This window comes from Mustelus asterias, chromosome 22 (assembly GCF_964213995.1).
Source record: "Mustelus asterias chromosome 22, sMusAst1.hap1.1, whole genome shotgun sequence".
Lineage (NCBI taxonomy): Eukaryota > Metazoa > Chordata > Chondrichthyes > Carcharhiniformes > Triakidae > Mustelus > Mustelus asterias.
The window spans coordinates 69396575-69420182 of NC_135822.1; the positions used below are offsets into that span (position 1 = coordinate 69396575).

A 23608-nucleotide genomic window follows, 5' to 3' on the forward strand; every position below is an offset into this window, starting at 1 on the left:
ATTGCTCGTACGTGGTTTTTATCCCTCTGTCTGCTTCCCGGTCATGTGTCTATCAAGGTGCACCATCAATGTTGCTAATGTGCCTGCTTCCACCACCTCCACTGGCAGCGCGTTCCAGGCACCCAACACCCTCTGTGTGGAAAAACTTTCCCCGCGCGTCTCCCATAAATTTCCCCCTCTCCCCTTGAACCTGTGCCCTCTTGTAGTTGACCTTTCCATCCTATCTCGGACTATCCACCCTATCTATTTTGTAGACCACTATCAGGTCATCCCTCAGCCTCCGTCTTTCCAGTAAAAGCAATCCGAGTTCATCCAACCTCTCCTCATACCTCAAATCCTCCAGCGCAGGCAACATCCTGGCAAACCTTCTTCACACTCTCTCCAAAGCATCCACGTCCTTCTGGTACGGCGGCACAGTGGTTAGCACTGCTGCCTCACAGTGCCAGGGACCCGGGTTCAATTCCGGCCTCGGGTCACTGTGTGGAGTTTGCTCATTCTCCCCGTGTCTGCATGGGTTTCCTCCGGGCACTCCGGTCTCCTCCCACAGTCCAAAGATGTGCGGGTTAGGTTGATTGGCCATGCTAAATTGACCCTCGTGTCAGGGGGATTAGCAGGGTAAGTATGTGGGGTTACGGGAATAGGGCCTGGGTGGGATTGTGGTCGGTGCAGAATCAATGGGCCGAATGGCCTTCTTCCGTCGGGATTCTATGATTCTGACCAGAACTGCATGCAGTACTCCAATTGTGGCCCAACTAAAGTTTTATACAGTACAGTGGTTGTGATGCCCTGCGTAAAAGAGTATTCCCACTGGCAGCCACTCCTGAAACTGAGGCAGCGAGAGTGATGAGCTGCTTAAAGAAAAGAGAAGATCAGGATTTGTTCGATTTTGCTGGACTAAATATATCATGTCAGGGTTCTGCCAGGGAATTGTGCGTTTAAAAATCTGTGCTGTTTGCACGTGGCGGATTGAGGCCACACAGCTCAATGGTTCTGTTTACTAAGTGTTTGTAATCTTCCTCTTCAGGTTGAGAATATACTGCTTCATGATAAAGGACATTATGTCCTCTGTGATTTTGGCAGTGCAACCAATAAATTCCAGAACCCTCAGCTCGAAGGAGTCAATGCCGTTGAAGACGAAATTAAAAAGTAAGTGTCTGTATTTTTTTCATGTTCCTCAAGAATTAAGTACCAAAGTGGTGGAGCTTAGCGAATATTAGCTGCTGTAATGTGGCAGATGTGGTAATGACACTGGACGTTTAACCCACAAATTGAGCCCTGATTCCCATCATTTTAAAGTTTTAAAGTTTATTTATTAGTGTCACAAGTCGACTTACATTAACACTGCATTGAAGTTACTGTGAAAATCCCTCAGTCGCCGCACTCCGGCGCCTGTTCGGGGTACACTGAGGGAGAATTTAGCACGGCCAATCCACCCTAACCAGCACGTCTTTCAGACTGTGGGAGGAAACCGGAGCACCCGGAGGAAACCCACACAGAGAACATGCAGACTCCGCACAAGACAGTGACCCAAGCCGGGGATCGAACCCGGGTCCCTGGCGCTGTGAGGCAGCAGTGCTAACCACTGGGCCACCCCGTGCTGCCCCATCAGGGTAAGTTTCTCAAGTTGGATTTAATAAGCCTCTTAATTTCTGGACTTTCAGAGAAAGGAACTTGACACACTCTTAAAACACAATGCTGCCAATCTGAAACTGAAAACAGAAAATGGTGGGAATAATTAGCAGGCCTGGCAGCATTTGTGGAGAGAGAGAGAGAGAGAAAAACAGAGTTAACATTGCAGGCCCCTAACTTTCTTCCACAACTCATTGGCCTGTAGCATTGACTCTGTCCTCTTGGATGTTGCTGAGTATTTCCAGAATCTGCTGCTTCTGCCAATTTGGGACTATTATCTTGTCCAGCTGATATATGATCCTGCTGGATTCGCAAAGCCGTCTCGTGAAGCAAGAAAAGGACTGACCACCTTCTTTGCTCAACTGCAGTTCAGCAGTACATGAGGCAATCGGCCAAATCCTCAGAGTAGCTTTTTCATAGAAACCCCAACGTGCAGAAGGAGGCCGTTCGACCCAGCGAGTCTGCACCGACAGACCATCTTACCCCTGCCCTATCCCTGTAACCCCACGCATTTAACCCGCTAATCCCCCTAACCTATACCATCTTTGGACGCTTAGGGGCAATTTAGCGTGGCCAATCCACCTAACCCGCCCATCTGTGGAGCGTGGGAGGAAACCGGAGCACCCGGAGGAAACCCACGCAGACACGGGGAGAACGTGCAAACTCCGCACAGACAGTGACCCAAGCTGGGAATCAAACCGGGTCCCTGGCGCTGTGAGGCAACAGCGTTAACCACAGTGCCACTCCACTGTCCATGTTTATGTAAAAAGGAACGAGAGGTTGTTCCACCTATGGAAGGCACGGCAACATTTTGAGTTATAAAATACATTTCCAATCAGATTGTGACTCAGCCTTTTTCCACCCACAGTGACTGATTTGAGCATTTCTAGCTGTTTCTGTAACTAAGCGTAATCTCCTTTCTGGCAAGGGTTGCAGCCTTCTAATCCCCAAGGCTTTGTTTGTGATAAGAGTCTTTCCCTCGCATCGATGGAAGCTGTTCGACGGTTGCAAGGCGAGGAACAGGGTGCCCTGTGCTCGAGGTATCTTGCAGACAGCAATAATGCCTCCGGAGTTGTCCCAGCTTCAAAGGATGTCATTGTGCTTCTGATGAAATGTTGCAGCCATGAATTATTGAACTGGAGTTAAATATGAAAGATCCCATCACAATGCCTGCAGCCGAAGAGCTGAATGGCTCCACTCTGAGCGAAAAATCAATCCTGATGATGATACATGTTTTACAATGAATCAGCATGAAATTACTACATGATGGGTACAATGGACTGGAACTTCACCTGACTCAGTCTTCTGGAATCTCTGTGACCTTCTATTCACCTCCCATTCTGGTAAAACTCAGTGACTGAAAATAATCGGGAGAGAATTGTAATATGGAGGTATTCCCACTTGTTCCAAAATGTTTTAAAAAGCTCCGGCTTCAGCTGTAAAAGGAGTCAGCGCTGCCAAGATTTTTCCGTGATGGATTGCTGTTTACGAATGCAGTGTCAGGACCTAACACTGCAACACAATGTCCACAGGAGTTGCAGAAATGGTTTTGAACCAGACCTTTTGGTGCGGTAACCGTTTTGTTTCTTAAACAAAAAAATCAAATTCTCGACGTGGACCATTTCTCTTGGACAGCGGTGAGATTTCACTTTCCACAAAGCTGGACTGACATCCTTGGAGAGTTCGGCTGATGAGCGGAAAGTTCGCATCGGGTTTTCCAACCCACTGGCATTCACTTTATACCACGGAATTCACTGGGCGACTGTGTACTTGGAATTGCTTTTGTTACAGACCTCAGTGATCAAGTGCGGCACAGAGGTGGTGGGCGGGCGGGGGGGGGGGAGAATGTTAAAACAGACACTGGGTTGAAACCGCGCCAGATGCACTGCGAAGGTTGGAGAAGGTGACTCCCCTGCCTTCTCAAGGGGACTTGGGGATGGGCTTTGCCAGCGACGACCACATCATCTGCCAGAGTCACAGTATTGAAACTCCAAATGAGCATCAGACAAAAGAACAAAGAAAAGTACAGCACGGGAACAGGCCCTCCAAGCCTGTGCCGATCATGAAACTAAAACCAGAGGTACGGAGTCCGCATCCTTCCATTCCCGTCCTATTCATGTATCCATCCAATTGCCCCTTAAATGCCGTTATCGTACCTGCTCCCACCACCTTCCCGGCAGCGTGTTCCAGACATTCACCCCCCTCTGTGTAAAACAACTTGCCTCGCACATCTCCTCTAAACTTTCCCCCACGCACTTTAGACCTATGTCCCCCTCGTACTTGACTTTTCTACCCTAGGAAAGAGCATCTGACTATCCACTCTGTCCGTGCCACTCATAATCATGTAACCCTCCATCAGGGTCACCCCTCAACCTCCGTCGTTGCAGTGAGAACAAACCGAGTTTCTTCAAACCTAGGATTCCATGAGGGATAGAATTGAAAAGCAGACAATTTTAATAATACTCGCATGTAACCTCTGATAAATCACACTTGAGATATTACAAACAGCTCTGATTCACAATTAGGAAAAAAGGTATTGGAGAAAATGCAGAAGAGATGTCCTAGAATGGTACCAAACTGATTTGTTACTATTGGTGGATATTGCAAACACTGGAGCTCTTTTCTGGAGAAAGGAGAAGGCTGAGGGATGGCAATGAAGTTATTTGTCAGAGAAGGCTCAGAGAAAATAGGGGGAATTTCATTTTGGTAACTCGAGTCTTGCCCCACCTGGTTGAAGCACTGGGGCAGGAGCCCCACGTCGCCTCCTTGGGGAAGGCCCACCAGAACTTGGTGCCCATCAGGCATTTAATTGGTCCAATGTCAGGCCTTCCACAGGATTCGGGGAATCCCATCCCCTGGGAGTGCTGGTCAGTTCGAGGCCAGGTGCTCGCCATTGCTTATCAGTGCCACTGGGCAGAGGCCCAGGCACATCCTCTCCCGATTAAATGCCCACGCATGCACGCACGCAAACAACCTCCAAACCCAGCGCAGGAGACATTAAGTTCTGAGCAATGTGTACGTGAGCAGAACGAGATAGTCGCCAATAAATCCAGTAGGGAATCCATGGGGAACTTCTTTCTCCATAATGAGGTCCTGACTTAATGTCTTGTCCAGAAGACAAGAAACCTTCGACAGTGCAGCACTCCTTAGTCCTGCACTGGAGTGTCGGCCCCTTTGTTTTTGTTCAGAACCTGGAACAGGATTTGAACCCGCAACCTTCTAACTGAGAATGTTAACAATTGAGCCACAGCTGACGAGACATGTGATACTAAGCATTGCCATTATATAGTGATTCCCGAAACTCTGGTAGGAATCCAATGTGTTTGGTGATTACAAGTCAGTCACCCTGCTGATATAAAGCTTAGTTTTAACCATCTTCACTCTGAGAAGCGATGCACCCATTCATCTCGTCCAAAAAATGGAAATGCATGTGGCCAGCCACCTGGGTGGTAGAGAGCCACTCTTCACCGTTACGCCTGTCTCTGACCTACGCTCGCTACACCAGGCAGGAGCTGGAACTGTTCCCAAGTGTGGATGGCAATCCCTTGGCAACCAAGCAATTAAAAAACAAAGTTTTATTTGAACTCATCTCGAGCATTGTCCCCAATACAAATAATATATTGTTTCTGTTTTTGACTTCTCTGAATTTTAGTGAGGACAATAAGGGGCTTGAGGATGATCTCACAGTTCCAATATGTTGTGAGATGGAATCTCCACTCTAACCCAAGTTGACCAATGAGCACCTGAAATGACGTCACCATAGAACCTCTGGAGTACAGAAGGAGGCCATTTGGCTCATCGTGTCTGTACTAATTCTCTGAAAGAGCCTCTTACCCAGGCACCCCCCTGCACTCTATCCGCGTAACCCCGCGCATTTACCATGGCTAATTCACCTAATCTACAGATCACTTGAAGGTATATTGAAGTTCAGAGTCCAATCTACGTCCAAAGTAGTTTGCTTCCTCCACTAAGTCATTGAACACGGATGGTACTGAGCTCTGTTGAACCTGTAGTAGTTGAATCTCAGCCATGTGTGAATGGCTGGCATGAGAAATCTTCCTGTCAGGTCCACACAAACGATGAAAATTGCCCGGCGGTGAGTTTATACAATTTTTCTTTCTGGACCCGAGTCAGCTCATGCCTCAAGGAAGTTATTAAGCTGGAAGAGTAGAAGGAAACAGTGTTGGCTGTTTTGCTGTGCTTCTGATAGTGTTGGGAGCAATATGAGATGGGTCAAGTGTTGAGACTCACTGGGAAAATGTCAGGTATGGTGTTGTATCCTTACTCCTTCCCCATCCTTGAAGAATATTGATGCCAGTTTTGTTACGAACCCCAGGGAGAGTCTTGAATTAAGTTCTATTTCAGTTTTAATTGTGTACAGTGTTAGAAAAGTCAAAAAAGCTTATTCTGCCTTTTCTGAAGGTGCATTTGCAGATCTCGTGTCATTGACAGCAAGTAAAGCTTGTGTCAACAAGTATTCTGACCACGCAGGCCATCATTCTATGTTTCTATAACGTTGTGTGATTTCAAGAAGAAATTTGACATAGCTCTTTGGGGCTAAAGGGATCAAGGGATATGGGGGGGGAGGCGGGATCAGGATATTGAATTCGACGATCAGCCATGATCATGATGAATGGCGCAGCAGGCTTGAAGGGCCGAATGGCCTACAGCTGCTTCTATGTTTCTGTGTCATGCATGGAGCTGATGATGGAGCAGGCTTGTGTTTTGTGGCTGTTATCAAATCAGCAGGCTTCTGCTTTGGCATGTGAAAAGCAGTGAGCTGCTTTTAATGTCTGTGTCATGACCCCAAAATAATGTCATGACTCAGACAGACTGACTCGCAGGATTGGTTCAGTGCCACTTCTGAAGCTCCATTTTAATGTTTTTTTGACACTCTTTTCTACCCCTGTCCTCCAGCAGAAGCTGCACTTTGAACAGGGAGGTGGGGTGGGATGTTGAAACAGTGGGAAGGAATTCCAAGAAGGAAGAGAATCTTCCTGTCTTCTTTTCCTCCACCTTCCCCGAAGGTTGATTGCAAGCAGCGACCTGGACTATTGCTGTCCTCTTCTGATTCGTTTTAACAAAATCCTCCGGATTTGTTAGAAGCGTTTGAGGAGTTATCCGCAACAAGGCAGGGAACAAAATGTCAGCTCTGACCCAGGGTAGGTTCCTGTGACGCCGTGTGCCCACTTTCGGAAACGGTTGCCGGCAGAAGTCGGAGAAGTGATAGCGCGGGGTGAAGAGGAGCGCGCCCAGGCTGGTTCAGTTTGCCCTGCCAAGACTCCGATGGAACAGAAAAGCATCCTAATAGAACGGAAGAACCAGATCCTGCAGCCAATTATGATCTAATAGGTGTCGAAGTACAAAAATATCTCCAGACTTGTTGAGCAGAAGATTTAGTAACAACAGAAATTCTCAACAGGCAATCCATAATATTTCTCTAAAGAAGAGAATGTCTTTTTGGCTGATGTATTCAGAGCTGTGACAATAAAAAGAAAAATGCGCTCAACAATTGATTTTTGTCAATTTTATTTTTAAGGGCTTGAGCTTTCGGTTCTGAGGAGCTGTAATTTATGACTATATATAGTCACGCGTTGAAGGAAACATGCATATATGTAGTATGAAACCATTTGTTTCCACGTCCTGCCTTGCCAACCGAAAGGCTTGATCTATTTCTATAAAAATGAGTCAGTTCAGCCTCTGCTTTCTATCTGGGGTTGTTGCACTTGATGTGAAAAAGCACTGCCAGGTTCCACATGTACGCTCATGAAGCCCAACTCCACCTCACCAGTGCTTCTCCCCATCCCTCCACTGTCCCGATTAGTTACAACATTTGTCCAACGTCCCATACAGGGTGGACTTACTTTTTCTCCAATTAAAAATCGGGACAACTCGAAGAGAAACTCTCTTCCCAAGCCACTGACCCCATCGTCTTTCTGGCAGCCATTTGGGGCCGGATCAGACAGTTTGCAACCTTGTTGACGTAGTTACCCCCCCCCCTGAGCCAAGCTTCTGACCACACATACATTGCGTCGCTAAGACCGCCTACTGCCACACCTGTAACTGCTGACTCCATCCTTGCCTTAGCCTATCTGCTGCTGACGTCCTAGACTGGACAATTCGAGTGTTGGCTAACCTGGCTGAACCTTCCATCTGGTATAAACTTGAGCTGATCCAAAACTATGCTGCCCGTTTCCAAGCTCGCACCAAACCCTCTTCACACTTGGTCTTGCTGAACCACATTGATTCTGAGAATTATGGAATCCCTACAGTGCGGAAGGAGGCCATTCGGCCCATCAAGTCTGCACCGACCACAATCCGACCCAGGCCTATCCCCATAAACCCATGCATCTACCCTAAGTAGTGCCCCTGACACTGAGAGACAATTTAGCACAGCCAATCCACCTAACCTGCACGTCTTTGAACTGTGGGAGGAAACCGGAGCACCCGGAGGAAATTCACACAGACACGGGGAGAACGTGCAAACTCCACGCAGACAGTGACCCAAACCAGTAATCGAACCCGGGTCCCCGCCGCTGAGGCAGCAGTGCTAGCCACCGTGCCGCCCTTAGTTTAAAATTTCTTGTTCTTAGGTTTCTCCATGGCCCTTCCCAGTCCTGCGACTCTGAGATTTCTGTGCTCCTCCAAATCGGGCCTCTTGAGCATCCTCAATTCTTATTGCTTCACCATTAAGATGGCTCGGCCCTAAACTCTGGAATTCCGTCCGTAAACATCTCTCTTCTCCTTCAAGACATTTGTTAAAAGCCCACATCTTGGACCAAGCCTCTGGTCACCTGCTCGCACATACCCTCTCTTGGTGTGGCGTCAGATTTTGTATGGTAACACTCTTGTGAAGCACCTTGTGCTTTATATGATGTGTTCATGAAGGTTGTACATGTCCTGGCTCACATGCCATGAATTATTTGGAAATGCAGGTTGCCTGGCGGACCATAACCAAAAGCGTAAGAAAGATTAATGTTCTGTTGGTCGGACGGGTTTTGGCTGAAGCAGTAATGCCGTAAACCACTGGGAAAATTTTCCCCACTCTTCACCAGTTGGTGCCCCCCTGAAAGACAACATTTCAGACCACATCAGTACCGCCTCAATATTTATTCAGATCAAAGTTGCTGTTTTTTCAGTGATAAATAAAGAAGCCAAGAGACAACAGTAGCAGGAATTTGCTCTGTACCCTGAAAAACTAAAGCCAAGAGTTCCAATCGCACCCACGTAAATTGTAAAATATCATTCCCACTTCTTTCTGTTTTTCAGGTACACAACTCTGTCCTACCGAGCCCCTGAAATGGTCAACCTTTACTGTGGCAAACCTATAACCACGAAGGCTGATATTTGGGTGAGTAGAAGGAAGCCTTTCTGCTTCGAATAAGAGAGCACTTACTTGACAGGATACACTTACTCAAGAATTTCCTGATTGTGTACTGTTGATACAAAGACAATTATTGGAAAAAGCATGCCCAGATAAATAACAGACTGGACAACATTACCAGCAATGCAAACAAAGCAAATTTGCATTTGTATTGCACCTTTCACAATCTTCAGGACATCTCAGTGTACTCGGCAACCAGTTTGAGTTTTTTCCCCCCCGAGAGCGATCCATTTTGTAGTGTAGGAAACACTGCAGACAATCTGTGCACAGAAGGTTTATTTATTTTTATTTTATTTATTAGTGTCGCAAGTAGGCTTATATTAACACTGCAATAAAGTTGCTGTGAAAGTCCCCTCATCGCCACACTCGGGAGAATTTAGCATGGCCAATGCACCTAACCAGGAATGTGGGAGGAAATCGGAGCACCCGGAGGAAACCCACGCAGACATGGGGAGAACTTGCAGACTCCACACAGTCACCCGAGCCGGGAATCGAACCCGGGTCCCTGGCGCTGTGAGGCAGCAGTGCTAGCCACTCTGCCACCACGCCACCCAATCGAAGCAGCATGACGTTGATGGCGTCATACCTGAGTGGTGAGAGGATGAAGCTGCCTCACACTGATGTACATTCTACATTTCAGCGTTTCATTTCCCTGCAGTAACATTTCACTGGTAATCAGTGGGCAGTCACAAGATTGCCTGTCTGGTTGCAATGGATTTTGCCCCGAATGTTGGTCAGGTTACCAAACTGCTGTACTTGCTCTGAAAAATATTTACAGCAGGACAGGATACACGAGCAGTAAGTTTGTTTGTACAATGGGAGTTAATGGCATGATAATTAAGATCGACATATTTTGTCTGCAGCAAATCCTGATGGGTTCACTTTAGGTTGAGAGTTCTGTATGTTAGAAAGCACTGTGCATATATAAGGTTTGAATTGCTCGTGCAAATTTATTTTTTAAGAAAGCAACCACCAAAGGCAAGGTTAGGCTGTTGACTTTTTCAGTCATCATAATTGCTGGCCACCGCTCCCAGTCCCGTTCTGAGAAGGAGCTAGCCTTGAAACCTGGCATGGCTTGGTTCCAATGCGACCTCCCTCCCCTAGAGCATCACTGTTGTATAGAAACTCTGGCTACTTTCACCAGTTGCTATTCATCCGTTGTCCTGTGAGCCAAACAAAATGAAACATGTAAAAACAAAAACAAAAATCAACAAATGAAAAAGGTGGATTTGGAAAATGTTTTGATGGCAGACTTTGGCTTTCTCAGTTGTTGAAGCGAATGACCCAAGAAGATAGCTGGTAATGGGTTTTTTTTTTAATTCATTCGTGGGACATGGGCGTCGCTGGCTGGCCAACATTTATTGCCCACCCCTAGTTGCCCTTGGAGGGCATTTGAGAGTCAACCACATTGCTGTGGCTCTGGAGTCACATGTAGGCCAGACCGGGTAAGGACGGCAGAATTCCTTCCCTAAAGGACATGAATGAACCAGATGGGTTTTTCCAACAATGGTTACATGGTCATCAATTCCAGATATTTTTTGAATTCAAATTCCACCATCTGCCGTGGCGGGATTAGAACCCGGGTCCCCAGAACATTCGCTGAGTTTCTGGATTGGTAGACTCGCAATAATACCACTAGGCCATCACCTCCCCAGTGGAGGTAATGGTTGCATGAACTTGGGAAAGATATCTGTGAATCTGGTGTTGATTCTTTTCCTTTCTCTGACTGACAGGCTCTTGGATGTTTACTGTACAAACTCTGCTTTTTTACACTACCGTTTGGAGAAAGCCAAGTTGCAATATGTGACGGGAGCTTCACAATTCCGGACAACTCCAAGTACTCCAGCGAGATGCACTGCCTAATAAGTACGCACTCAAATGTTTCTATCTGTTTCTTCATTTTCTGCTGGACCCCGTCTGACCTCTGTAGTAACAACAAAAACGTAAGACTAATAATAGTTTGGGATAGGTTTCCTGTCTGCATCGACTGATTGGCAGACTGGTCAGATACATCTTCGGAGCGCCCTGTCGTCAGAAGTGAGCACACTGTTCATTCAGTAGATTTCTGTGAAATCATAGAATCCCTACAGTGCAGAAAGAGGCCATTCGGCCCAGCGAGCCTGCACCGACAACTATCTCACAGGCCCTATCCCCGTAACCCCACATATTTACCCCGCTAGTCCCCCTGACACTAAGGGGCAATTTAGCATGACCAATCAACCTAACCCGCACATCTTTGGAGTGTGGGAGGAAACCGGAGCACCCGGAGGAAACCCACGCAGACACAGGGAGAATGTGCAAACTTCACATAGACAGTGACCCAAGTTGGGAATCGAACCCGGGTCCCTGGCGCTGTGAGGCAGCAGTGCTAACCACTGTGCTACCATGCTGGTAAAAGGATGCAGACGTTGAAATCGAGAGGATCGCCTGCAGTTGAAGACAATCACTTGAGATGTTGGAAGTATAGAGCGCTTTTACTCACGTGATATGATACTACCTTCCCATCGCCTACTGCCTTTTGCAGGATTGATGTTACATTTGCCTTCTTCATGGTCTGCTTGGTGTTCTGATGTTGTGAGCCAGGTTTCAGCACTGTTCCCTTCTCTTTATACTGTCCAGTGAAAGAACACAAGGGGACACCTTGTAGTAGCAGAGCTGCCCTAGTTTGTGGGTATGTGTATCTTTTTTTAAATCATTTCATGGGATGTAGGCATCGTTGGCTTGCCACCATTTATTGCCTCCCCCCTATTTGCCCTTGAGAAGGTGGCAGTGAGATGCCTCCATTTCCTGGGACTGGTCTCTCATGAATGTTACTTGCCACATATTAGCCCAAGCCTGAATTCTGCCCAGGTCTGAGTGCGTTTGGACACAGACTGCTTCAGTATCTGAGGGTTCGTGAATGATGCTTTCTGCAGTCATTAGCGAACACCCCCACTTCTGACCTGATGGAGGGAAGGTCCTTGATGAAGTAACTGTGTAATGTGAGTGTCTGAGCTGGAGAGAGGGGGCAGAGGAGAAAATGTCCTTGATTGGTGAAGGTCAGGTATATTGATGTGGAAGGAATTAAAATTATGGAAGCTATTTCAGCGAAAAGCACATTATTAAAGCAATCGTGTGTGGTTTGTTGCACTATACTGCCCAGCGTCCCAGAGGTTTGCATGTAAATTTGCATGTGCAGTTCCCTGCATTGGGGAGATTGTTTAACCCAGCAGCATTGAGGAGAAAGTGGTGACTCCTGACAGTAAAATAGTGCTAATCCTGAGTTATTCTCATTCCTTTCCCGGTGGCGTATCCAAATGGTATGACTGAGGCAGGAAGGAGGTGTTCCCACTGGAGTTTTAGCATGGGAGTACTCTAGAGAGCAGCAAGATTGGGATAACAAATGAAATAATAGGTTGTGCTGTGGACATTCTGGGCAGTTACGATTGGTTTCATAAAATCGTAGAATCCCTACAGCACAGAAGAAGGCCATTCAGCCCATTGAGTCTGCAGCAACTCTCTGACAGTGTATTTACCCCACTAAATCCCCTACCCACATATCTGTGGACACTAAGGGGCAATTAGCAGTCCAACTAGCCTGCACATCTTTGGAGTGTGGGAGGAAACTGGAGCATTCGGAGGAAACCCACACAGACACGGGGAGAACATGCAAACTCCACACTCACGTTTATACAGTTTAGATATTAGCCACAAGTCAGCTTACATTAACACTGCAGTGAAGTTACTGTGAAAATCTTCCAGTCACCGCACTCCGGCCGGTGCCTGTTCGGGTATACTGAGGGAGAATTTAGCAAGGCCAATGCACCTGACCAGCACGTCTTTCAGACTGTGGGAGGAAACCGGAGCACCCGGAGGAAACCCACGCAGACACGGGGAGAAGGTGCAGACTCCGCACAGACGGTGACCCAAGCCGGGAATCGAACCCGGGTCCCTGGCGCTGTGAAGCAGCGGTGCTAACCACTGTGCCATCATGCTGTCCGTGTGGGATTGTTTGTACGAATACTCCCTTTAACATGCCTGAAAGGTGTTCTAGATGATTGGGGATCAGGGTATATCCATAAACATGCTGTAATATTGAAAATGAAACCTGTCTCTGAACATGCAGTACTTCTTTAGTTGTGTGGAAAAGTGCAGTTGATGTTTCCTTTGCATTGAAGATGATTTTGGCGTCAATTACTCCACTAATAGTGATTTCCCTTTTCAGGATTTATGCTGGAGCCGGATCCAGACAAGCGACCTGACATTTACCAGGTGTCTCACTTTGCATTTAAACAAATCCGCAAAGAGTGTCCTGTCCAGAATGTCTCTGTAAGTCTACAAATAATCCAAAGTCTTGTGTTGCATTAGAATCACATAGAAAACACCACACACACACACACACACACACAAACACATGGCAAACGGTGTTGTGGCAGCAAATTGTTTCCACTCATGTACTATGATGTGGAATTTTGGGACCACCGCTTGCCTTGTGCGTCGTCACATAATGAGTTCCTGTTTGTGTCCATCAAGGAGATGGTGCGAGCAGAGCAATTCTGAACAAGGCGGTGAAAACGGCAGACACACTGGCCCTGATTTTACCGGCACGGCCGCCCCGAAATCAGGGCGGGCGGCATTCCCCGTTGGCCACGGGCAAGATCTTACGAGACTTGGGCTGCCGTGCCGGTGAAACCGGGGCCACTGAGTCCAAAAAGCGCATTACTAATCGCACCCCAGTGCTTTACGTGTAAACCTCCCTTCATGTTAAACTGAGTTACGTCAGCGGATGTGGGATCAGCCTTGCCGCAAAAAGGTAGCCTGTGGAATATCTGAAAGCTCGAGAAGTCCAGTGGACTGTTCAGTGACGAGCTTCACCTGAAAAAGGTACAAAGAATTGGATTGCGATATTAATGCACAATGTTAGTTCTTCAGTGGGTTCACAAAACTGAACTGATGACCTGAGCTCTCGCATGCACATCTTCTTGGGGAACAGTTTTCTGCAGCTGAAGTGATCAGAATCTTTATGGACCTGGTGGTTTGACTTGTGGGAGAAGGGAATCGTGCAAGGAATCGTGCTGAGTCTGTAATAGTCGAGCTATGGTGATGAAAGCAAGTGTATGTCCCTGGATTTCGCTGTTGATGTAACAATAGCTTTGTTTTACAGAACTCTCCCATTCCAGCCAAGCTTGTTGAGCCAGTAAAAGCCAGTGAAGCTGCCGCAAAGAAGACACAGCCCAAGGCGAGGTGAGCTATTTAATGCATCATCCTACCTATAGTTAAGCAGAAAAAGCACTTGCCGCCTCAGTCGTTGTGGAACAGCAGTGTCAGACTCTGGTTTTAGGTGTTCACCTGGTCCTAGAATCATAGAATCCCTACAATGCAGAAGGAGGCCATTCAGCCCATCGAGGCTGCGCCGACCATAATCCCACCCAGGCCCTATTCCCATAACCCCATGTATTTAACCCTGCTTAATCCCTGACACTAGGGTCAATTTAGCATGGCCGATCAGCCGAGCCCGCACATCTTTGGACTGTGGGAGGAAACCGGAGCACCCGGAGGAAACCCACGCAGACACGGGGAGAACGTGGCAGACTCCACACAGACAGTGACCCGAGGCCGGAATCGAACCCGGGTCCCTGTCGCTGTGAGGCAGCAGTGCTAACCACTGTGCTCCCGATCCTCTTAGGGGAAAGGCGTCTCATGAACCCGTGGAGGGCAAATGTCGCGTCGCCAAACATTTTGGGTGACGATTGGGTTAGCCTTGTTTCAGCGTGACTGCAGTTTGACTTACTTCCCTGCTGAAGGACTGACTCTGTGCATCAGAGGCATGACTCGGCTCCAAGTGCCATCCTCGTCAGTGAGCTCTGTCAGGAGACTCAATCAGATCCTCACAAAATGTCCACATGGATATTTCCCAATTTATACAGAGCCTCCAAAGGATTCAGGTCCAGTTAATTAGCTTGCAGTGCAGTGACTGTTGTCCAGAGAAAACTGCAAGTCATGCAGCTCCAGGCTAGTTACTGTTAATTCCAGTGTGGGATGTCGGAAAGATTAATTCAATCAGCAAGTGGTGAGAACCGTGGAACTTGCCAGAGGCAAATTGCACAAGTCAACTTAAGGGTAGGCTTGATTACACAGAGAAAGGAATAGAAGGATATGCTGATTGCATTCGATGAAGTAAGGCTTGTGTGGATCATAAACACCAACTCAAACTACTTGATCTGAAATGGTCTGTTTCCATCCTCTCAAATTCTGTGTAATGTGACGCACAGCTCGGAGCCGAGGAGAACGCTTGCACAGTGGTGGCTTTTTGTGTGTTACTGGGCAGCCATCAATAAATATCAGGAGGCTCCCCGTTCCCAGGTGCTGAACCCATTGCCACTCCAGCTGTTATCAGGGGAGACGGTGGCTTCGTGATATTATCGCTCGAGTATTAATCCAGAAACTCAGCTAGTTGCCCTCCAAGGGGACCTTTTTACTCACTCAACTCATTTACAAGGTATCTGGACCTGCATCAGGGTGGATAGTCAGAGGCTTTTTCCCCAAGGTTGAAGTGTCAATTACAAGGGGGCACAGGTTCAAGGTGAGAGTAGGGAGGGAATAGAGGGGTACAGACCAAGTAAGGGCACAAGGGTTTTTTGAGTTTAGTTAGAGCATCATGATCGGCACAGGCTTAAAGAGCCGTAGGGCCTGTTCCTGTGCTTTACTTTTCTTTGTTCTAAGTGCTATAACCTGCAAGGCTACGGACAAGGTGCAGGGAAGTGGGATTAAAGTGAGTGGCTAGTTTCTTTTTATCTTGGGCTGCATGGCCTCTTCCTGCCCCGTAACATTTCTATGGTTTAATGGCTCGTTTTCTCCTCCTCCTCCTCCTGCCATCGGCCCCACTTATGGGGAGGTGATGGCCCAGTGGTATTGTTGTTGGACTATTAATCTAGAAACTCGGCTAATGTTCTGGGGACCCGGGTTCAAATCCCGCCCCGGCAGATGGTGGAATTTGAATTCAATAAAATATATCTGGAATTAAGAATCTACTGATGACCATGAAACCATTGTCGATTGTCGGAAAAACCCATCTGGTTCACTAATGTCCTTTTAGGGAAGGAAATCTGCCATCCTTATAAAAGCAACTTACCGCAGATGCTGGAATCGGAAACCAAAAGGGAAAATGCTGGAAAACTTCAGCAGGTCTGGCAGCATCTGTAAGGAGAGAAAAGAGCTGACGTTTCGAGTCCAGGCTTTGACAAAGGGTCATCTGGACTCAAAACGTCAGCTCCTTTCTCTCCTTACAGAAGCTGCCAGACCTGCCGAGATTTTCCCGCATTTTCTCTTCTGGAATCTGCCATCCTTTCCTGGTCTGGCCTACATGTGACTCCGGCGCCACAGCAATGTGGTGGACTCTCAGCTGCCCTCTGAAATGGCCAAGCAAGCCACTCAGTTCAAGGGCAACTAGGGATGGGCAATAAATGCTGGCCCAGCCAGTCTCGCCCATGTCCCACAAATGAATTTTTAAAAAATCTCTGCGTGGGATGTGCACAGAGTTGTGTTCACCGTGCTTAAGTAAATCCCTTGCATGTGTGATTTGCCATCTGCCTTGAAGCAAGAACTGATATTAATATGTCAGTTAACGGGTTGCTTCCGTCAAACTTCCATTTCCTGCTATGTGTGGAGAAGCTCTGTGGTCACTAGCAGAGAATTCTCACTGCAACTCATTAATTGTCTCTTTTTAATTGTTTGATGGCAGCATACTATTATTATTGTCACAAGTAGTCTTACATTAACACTGCAATGAAGTTACTGTGAAAATCCCCGGGTCGCCGCAATCCGGCACCTGTTCGGGTACACTGAGGGAGAATTTAGCATGGCCAATGCACCTAACCAGCACGTCTTTCGGACTGTGGGCGCAGACACGGCGGGGAACGTGTGAACTCCACACTGACAGTGACCCAAGCCGGGAATCAGACAGGTCCCTCGAGCTATGTGGCAGCAGTGCTAACCACCATGTCACCCGGTGTTAATGTGTGCTGAAGAGAGAGACTTGAAGCCATTTTGATGAGAGCTGAAAAGGCTACAAGAATGTTTGCATTTTTGTAGCTACTGAAGCAATTGATTTTGTTTCTGCTAATCGCTGAGGTGATAACCAGAGGCACAAAATTATGAACAGGAACAGTCCTTAACATATAATTTATGATTCCCTGTCACACTGTTGAAGCTGCTTCTCTCCGTGAATCCTTGCTAACAGAAATTAATTGCCTGAAAAGTAGGAATATTGAAGGTACTGAGGAATGAGAAGCAGACTGGGATGAGATGGTGGCACAGTGGTTAGCACTGCTGCTTCTCAGCTCCAGGGTCCTGGGTTCGATTCCCGGCTTGGGGCACTGTCTGTGTGGAGTTTGCACATTCTCCCCGTGTCTGCGTGGGTTTCCTCCGGATGCTCCAGTTTCCCTCCCACAGTCCAAAGATGTGCAGGTTAGGTTGATTGGCCATGTTAAAATTGCCCCTTAGTGTCCTGAGATGCGTAGATTAGAGGGATTAGCAGGTAAAATATGTCCGGATATGGGGGTAGGGCCTGGGTGGGATTGTGGTCGGTGCAGACCCGATGGGCCAAATGGCCTCTTTCTGCACTGTAGGGATTCTATGATTCGATGAGATCAAATTTTTCATGTCATGGCAATAGTGCAGACTGCGGTGGTAAAAATGATAAGCAGCATTCAATTCTCCGTTCTGTTCTCTTTGTTCTATTTGCACTTACCCTGAACAGGACTGTGGCTCGGAAATAGAAAAATTGTGGAATGGGGGATAGAGAGATGAATGCATGTCACAATGCAGTGAGTTTTCCCACACATTGAAATATGATTGAATATTGTCCTCGTTCCTCACCTCAGGCTCACAGACCCAACTCCTCCCACTGAGACCTCGATAGCTCCTCGCCAAAGGCCCAAAGCTGGGCAGGCTCCAGCCAATCCAGGGATGCTCCCGATTCAACCTTCTCTCACACCACGAAAGAGGCCATCTACCCAGGCAGTCGTGCCGCCAGCAGGTATGAGTGAGTGCACCGTTGTTTTTGGCAGTTCGTCGTAGAGGAAATGGCCACTTACTATTAGCCTATTCGTTGCTTCACTAAGGATGTTCAATCTGACAATTTTTGCCGTTCAGTGTATTTTATTTATTCGTGTCACAAGTAGGCTTACATTAACACTGCAATGAAGTTACTGTGAAAATACCCTAGTGGACACACTCCAGCGCTTGTTCGGGTACACTTGATTTATTATTGTCACATGTATTAGTATACAGTGAAAAGTATTGTTTCTTGCACGCGATACAAACAAAGCATTCCATACATAGAAAAGGAAACAAGAGAGTGCAGAATGTAGTGTTACAGTCATAGCTCGGGTGTCGAGAAAGATCAACTTAATGCGAGGTAGGTCCATTCAAAAGTCTGACAGCAGCAGGGAAGAAGCTGTTCTTGAGTCGGTTGGTATGTGACCTCAGACTTTTGTACCTTTTCCCAACGGAAGAAGGTGGAAGAGAGAATGTCCGGGATGCGTGGGGTCTTTAGTTATGCTGGCTGCTTTGCCGAGGCAGCAGGAAGTGTAGACAGAGTCAGGGGATGGGAGGCTGGTTTGCATGATGGATTGGGCTTCATTCATGACCCTTTGTAGTTTTTTGCGGTCTTGGGCAGAGCAGGAGCCATACCAAGCTGTGATACAACCAGAAAGAATGCTTTCTATGGTGCATCTGTAAAAGTGGGTGAGAGTCGTAGCTGACATGCCAAATTTCCTTAGTCTTCTGAGAAAGTAGAGGTGTTGGTGGGGCTTGATCAACTATTGTCAGGATGGGGGACCAGGACAGGTTGTTGGTGATCTGGACACCTAAAAACTTGAAGCTTTCGACCATTTCTACTTCATCCTCGTTGATGTAGACAGGGGCATGTTCTCCTTTACGCTTCCTGAAGTCGATGACAATCTCCTTCGTTTTGTTGACATTGAGGGAGAGATTATTGTCGTTGCATCAGTTCACCAGATTCTCCATCTCATTCCTGTCTCATTCACTGAGGGAGAATTAGCATAGCCAATGCACCTAACCAGCACATTTTGCCTTAGTAATAGAAAGCTTATATACGAGACTTTGAGAAATTAGACCAAACATTATTATTTTTGATCCATACGGTGAGAGTGGTCAAAACATTACAGCTTGCTGTCCAATTGCAAAACCTTTCACGAATGAGCAGACGTGTAAATTCTCTGGTCTGATTCGACTCCTGTATCTGGCAGTGAGAAGGGAAGTTTGGAGCATAGAATGGTTTCCTTGATTCACCCCCTCCACCCTTGTTGATCCCTGCAGTGAGCTGCACTGACTCCGCTTCTCTCTCTCCTGGTAAATGCAGGCTGGACCTTTTTGGGTAGTGGGAGGGTCTCCAGCTGCCTTTCACATTGATGTCCATTTATGGGGGCCAACAGCTGTTTGAAATGAATCCTGCGGGGTTTACAAGATAAAGATAGATAAAGAAGACCATTTAATTCATTGTAATTCACCCAGGTAGCCTCGGTCATTCCCCCATCCACGAAATAATTACAGGGGGTTCCTCCCCTGACTAGAAATGCGTTCTCCTTGTTGGTCTTATTGTGTGAGGAACTTTCGGACACCCCTCAATCATTTGCACTGGTTTGGCGGGTTTTGGGGTGAGCAGAAGCGATAGCCCATTGCATTTAACTCCCCTCTGGTTGAGGCATTCGCAGTCAGGTGTCCTGTCCAGGGTGGGCAAGGTAAGGAATCAGACTGGCTGCAGCTACACCCAAGTGAGGAGACCACACATTGAGATCAGGCACTTCCCAACATGATGAGTTGTCCCGTTGCATTCATCATAGAATAGAATCCTTCAGTGTAGAAGGAGGCCATTCGGCCCATCGTGTCTGCACCAAACACAATCCCACCCAAGCCCTATCCCCATACCCCCATGCATTTACCCAAGCTACTTCCCCTGACTCAAAACTATGGCCAATGCATTTAACCTGCACATCTTTCGGACTGTGGGAGGGAACTGGAGCACGCGGAGGAAACCCGTGCAGACTCCACACAGACAGTGACCCAAGCCGGGAATCGAACCCTGGTCCCTGGCGCTGTGAAGCAGCAGTGCTTACCACTGTGCCACCCGCGTGTCATGTTTTGTCAACGCCTCGTTCTAGTGTTCGGAATGATTTTGCGACGTGCCTGGAGGCCACATATGTGCCTGCCCTGTTTAGCTAACCAAATGGTGCAGAATGTGAATGAGACAGTGGAGGAGTGGACGGGCGGCTGTGCTTAATCAAACAGCGGTGTCCACCAAGCAAGAATCTACATTCCTTGTCGAAACAAGATGGCTAATTAAATTAATTCTATCAAAGCACATGCCAAACCAACTTGGCCTGTGCTAACTTTGATCCCAAAAGTGAATTTGTCTCTTTCCAACAAGAATGTGCAAAATCGTCTGTGTATTCTTCATTTCCCAAAGAAAATGCGCTTCCATCTTGCTGCCAAAACAATTGTTCCCCACTTAATATGTCATTAGCATGTGACATTATTAAATTAGACTGTCAAAAGCAATTTGTCTCCATCCATGTCGTGCATATCTTGGGTGTCAGTGCCCAGTGTGTTAAAGACCGCGAGATAATTGACTACTTGGTTTCCTTCATTTGTTCCACGCATTTCCTTGGTAGCTTGACCCTTGACTTGATGATTGAAGTACGTATCCTCAGATAATTGCATGTCACCATGATATCTGATGGCTTGTCTTATATCCAGCCTTCATCTGTCACTTGGACGACTCATTAATTAAAAGTGAACACAGCAAAACAAGTTTTTTAGACATCTCAGGAACAATAGAGTAGTTATGGCACAGAAAGAGGCCAATTCAGCCCACCATGTCTACGCCGGCCAAAGCATAGAGAGAAATAAAGAAACTAGCCACGCATATTTATCCCAGTTTCCAGCACCTGGTCCGTCGCAGGCCCCCTCACTGCAGGTGCAGGTCCAAGTACCTTGTAAATGAGTGGAGCGTTTCTGTCTCAACCACCAGTTTGGGCAGTGAATTCCAGACCCCCATCAGCCTCTGGATGAAAAAGATGATCCTCGTGTCGTCTCTGATCCTTCTACCTTGAAATCTACATAAAAGCAAATTACTGCAGACGCTGCAAATCTGAAACCGAAAGAGAAAACGCTGGAAAATCTCAGCAGGCCTGGCAGCATCTGGAAGGAGAGGAAAGAGCTGACGTTTCGAGTCCAAGATGACCCTTTGTCAAAGCTTAAAACCTATGAACCATAGAACCCCTACAGTGCAGAAAGAGGCAATTTGGCCCATCGAGTCTGCACTGACAACAATCCCACCCAGGCCCTGTCCCCATATCTCTACAAATTTACCTGCTAATCCCTCTAACCCTCATATTTACCTGCTAATCCCTCTAACCTACGCATCCCCGGGACACTAAGGGGCAATTTAGCTTGGCAAATCAACCTAACCCGCACATCTTTGGACTGTGGGAGGAAACTGGAGCACCTGGAGGAAACCCACGCAGACACGGGGAGAATGTGCAAACTCCGCACAGACAGTGACCCGAGCCGGGAATTGAACCCAGGTCCCTGGAGCTGTGAAGCAGCAGCGCTAACCACTGCGCCACCGTGCCGCCCCCTGGTAACTGACCCCTCAGCTGAGGGAAACCGGTCTCTCCTGCCTACCCAATCTAAGCCCCTCACAATATTCGACACTTCAATTAGGTCACTCCTCAGCCTCCGCTGTTCTAAGGAAAACAACGCTAGCCCACCCAACCTTTCCTCACAGCTGCAATTTTCAAACCCTGGTAGCATTCTTGTAAATCTCCTCTGCACTCTCTCAAGAGTAACTGTCTATTTCCTGTCATGCGGCTTCCAGAACTGTGCACAAAATTTCAGCTGTGTCCTAACCAGCATTTTAAACAGTTCCAGCAATATATCCCTGTATTCAATAGCCTCGCCAAGTAAAGGGAAGGATTCAATATGCTTCCTTTACCACCTGTGCTGCCACCTTCAAATACCTGTGAGCATCCTGTGTAGTTGCAACATTTCATGACATATTTAAATGAAGCATGACTATCAGTGTAGCACTGCTCTCATTCCCACATTCACACTCCATTCTATTTTTCCTTGTCCCTGTCATTGACACTAATGTTACCAGTCCAACTCTGATCATCCTTCAGTCTGAGCTGCAGATCTACTTTCCTGCAGCTTCTTCCCGCTCTCTACAGTAAAATTCAAACTTGTCATTCTCTTTCTCACGTGTGATTCAAGCCTTCGAAGGACCCCAAAGCATTGGCTGTTGCTTAGCTCCCTCGGTCTTCCCCCATTCCTTTTCCCATTTTTAAATATGGAAACGTAGAAGATAGGAGCAGGAGGAGGCTGTTTGGCCCTTCGAGCCTGCTCCGCCATTCATTACGATCATGGCTGATCATCCAATTCAATAGCCTAATCCTGCCTTCTCCCCATAAATTAAAACTGGGGAGTTTCCCGACAACCATACAATTTACTTTGTCTTGTCTGCCACTGTGTATCATCTCGATGGTCACACAAAGGATGGTAGGTGTGAGGTCAGTGATCCCTTGACCCTGTAGCGCTACATCCTGTTCTCATGAGTTATCAAATATGCGTTACTGCTGCCTGGATTTTTAAAAAAGAATTCCTGAAGTTTCATCCCTACCGACGCCACCCCCATTCCTGCATTTTTTTTCAGAATCGTACAGTACAGAAGGAGGTCATTCAGCCCATCGAGCCTGCACCAACCCCGTAACCCCACTTATTTTCCCTGCTAATCCCACCGAAACTAGGGTCAATTCAACATGGCCAATCAACCTAACCCGCGCAGCTTTGGACTGTGGGAGAAAACCGGGAGCACCTGGAGGAAACCCACGCAGACACGGGGAGAACGTGCAGACTCCACACAAGACAGTGACCCAAGCCGGGACTCGAACCCAGGTCCCTGACACTGTGGGGCAGCAGTGCTAACCACTGTGCCACCGTGCCACCTCTCTTGTTGCTGAGCTATCTTGGCTTGTACAGGTTGTCTTCTCAGCCGCTCCATTTAAATGGTGTCTACTGAATCACTGTCACCAGAATCCACTTAATGCATTATTTTTATTGCGGCAGTGATAAAGCAGCAGGTCAGAACATCCTTCAGCTGTCAGGAAACGGGACATCATCCATCAACTCTGTCTACGCTTCCCGCTGCCTCGGGCAGGCAGTCAGCATAATCAAGGATCCCACGCACCCCGGTCATGCTCTCTTCCACCTTCTTCCGTCGGGAAAAGATACAAAAGTCTGAGGTCACGTACCAACTGACTCGAGAGCAGCTGCTTTCCTGCTGCCATCAGACTTTTGAATGCTTATGTTACCTTATAAGTTGATCTTTCTCTACACCCTAGCTATGACTGTAACACTCTATTCTGCACCCTCTCCTTTCCTACTCAGTGGGTGGCACGGTGGCATAGTGTTCAGCATTGCTGCCTCACAGCGCCAGGGACCCAGGTTCGATTCCGACTTTGGGGTCACTGTGCGGAGTTTGCACGTTCTCCCCGTGTCTGCGTGGGTTTCCTCCGGGTGCTCCTGTTTCCTCCA

The 23608-nt window shown here is 47.4% G+C and overlaps 1 protein-coding gene across 18 annotated transcripts in view; it reads left to right on the forward strand.

Moving 5' to 3' along the window:
* The window catches only part of LOC144510160 (AP2-associated protein kinase 1-like), a 150455-nt gene that overhangs the window by 51809 nt on the left and 75038 nt on the right, over nucleotides 1–23608 (forward strand). For all 18 annotated transcript variants that reach the window (XM_078239554.1, XM_078239557.1, XM_078239555.1 and 15 more), the window contains exons 5-10: nucleotides 1025–1146; nucleotides 8899–8980; nucleotides 10747–10879; nucleotides 13218–13321; nucleotides 14157–14236; nucleotides 17875–18029. In XM_078239554.1, the coding sequence (XP_078095680.1) occupies nucleotides 1025–1146; nucleotides 8899–8980; nucleotides 10747–10879; nucleotides 13218–13321; nucleotides 14157–14236; nucleotides 17875–18029 (676 nt within the window). The remainder of the gene's footprint in view (nucleotides 1–1024; nucleotides 1147–8898; nucleotides 8981–10746; nucleotides 10880–13217; nucleotides 13322–14156; nucleotides 14237–17874; nucleotides 18030–23608) is intronic.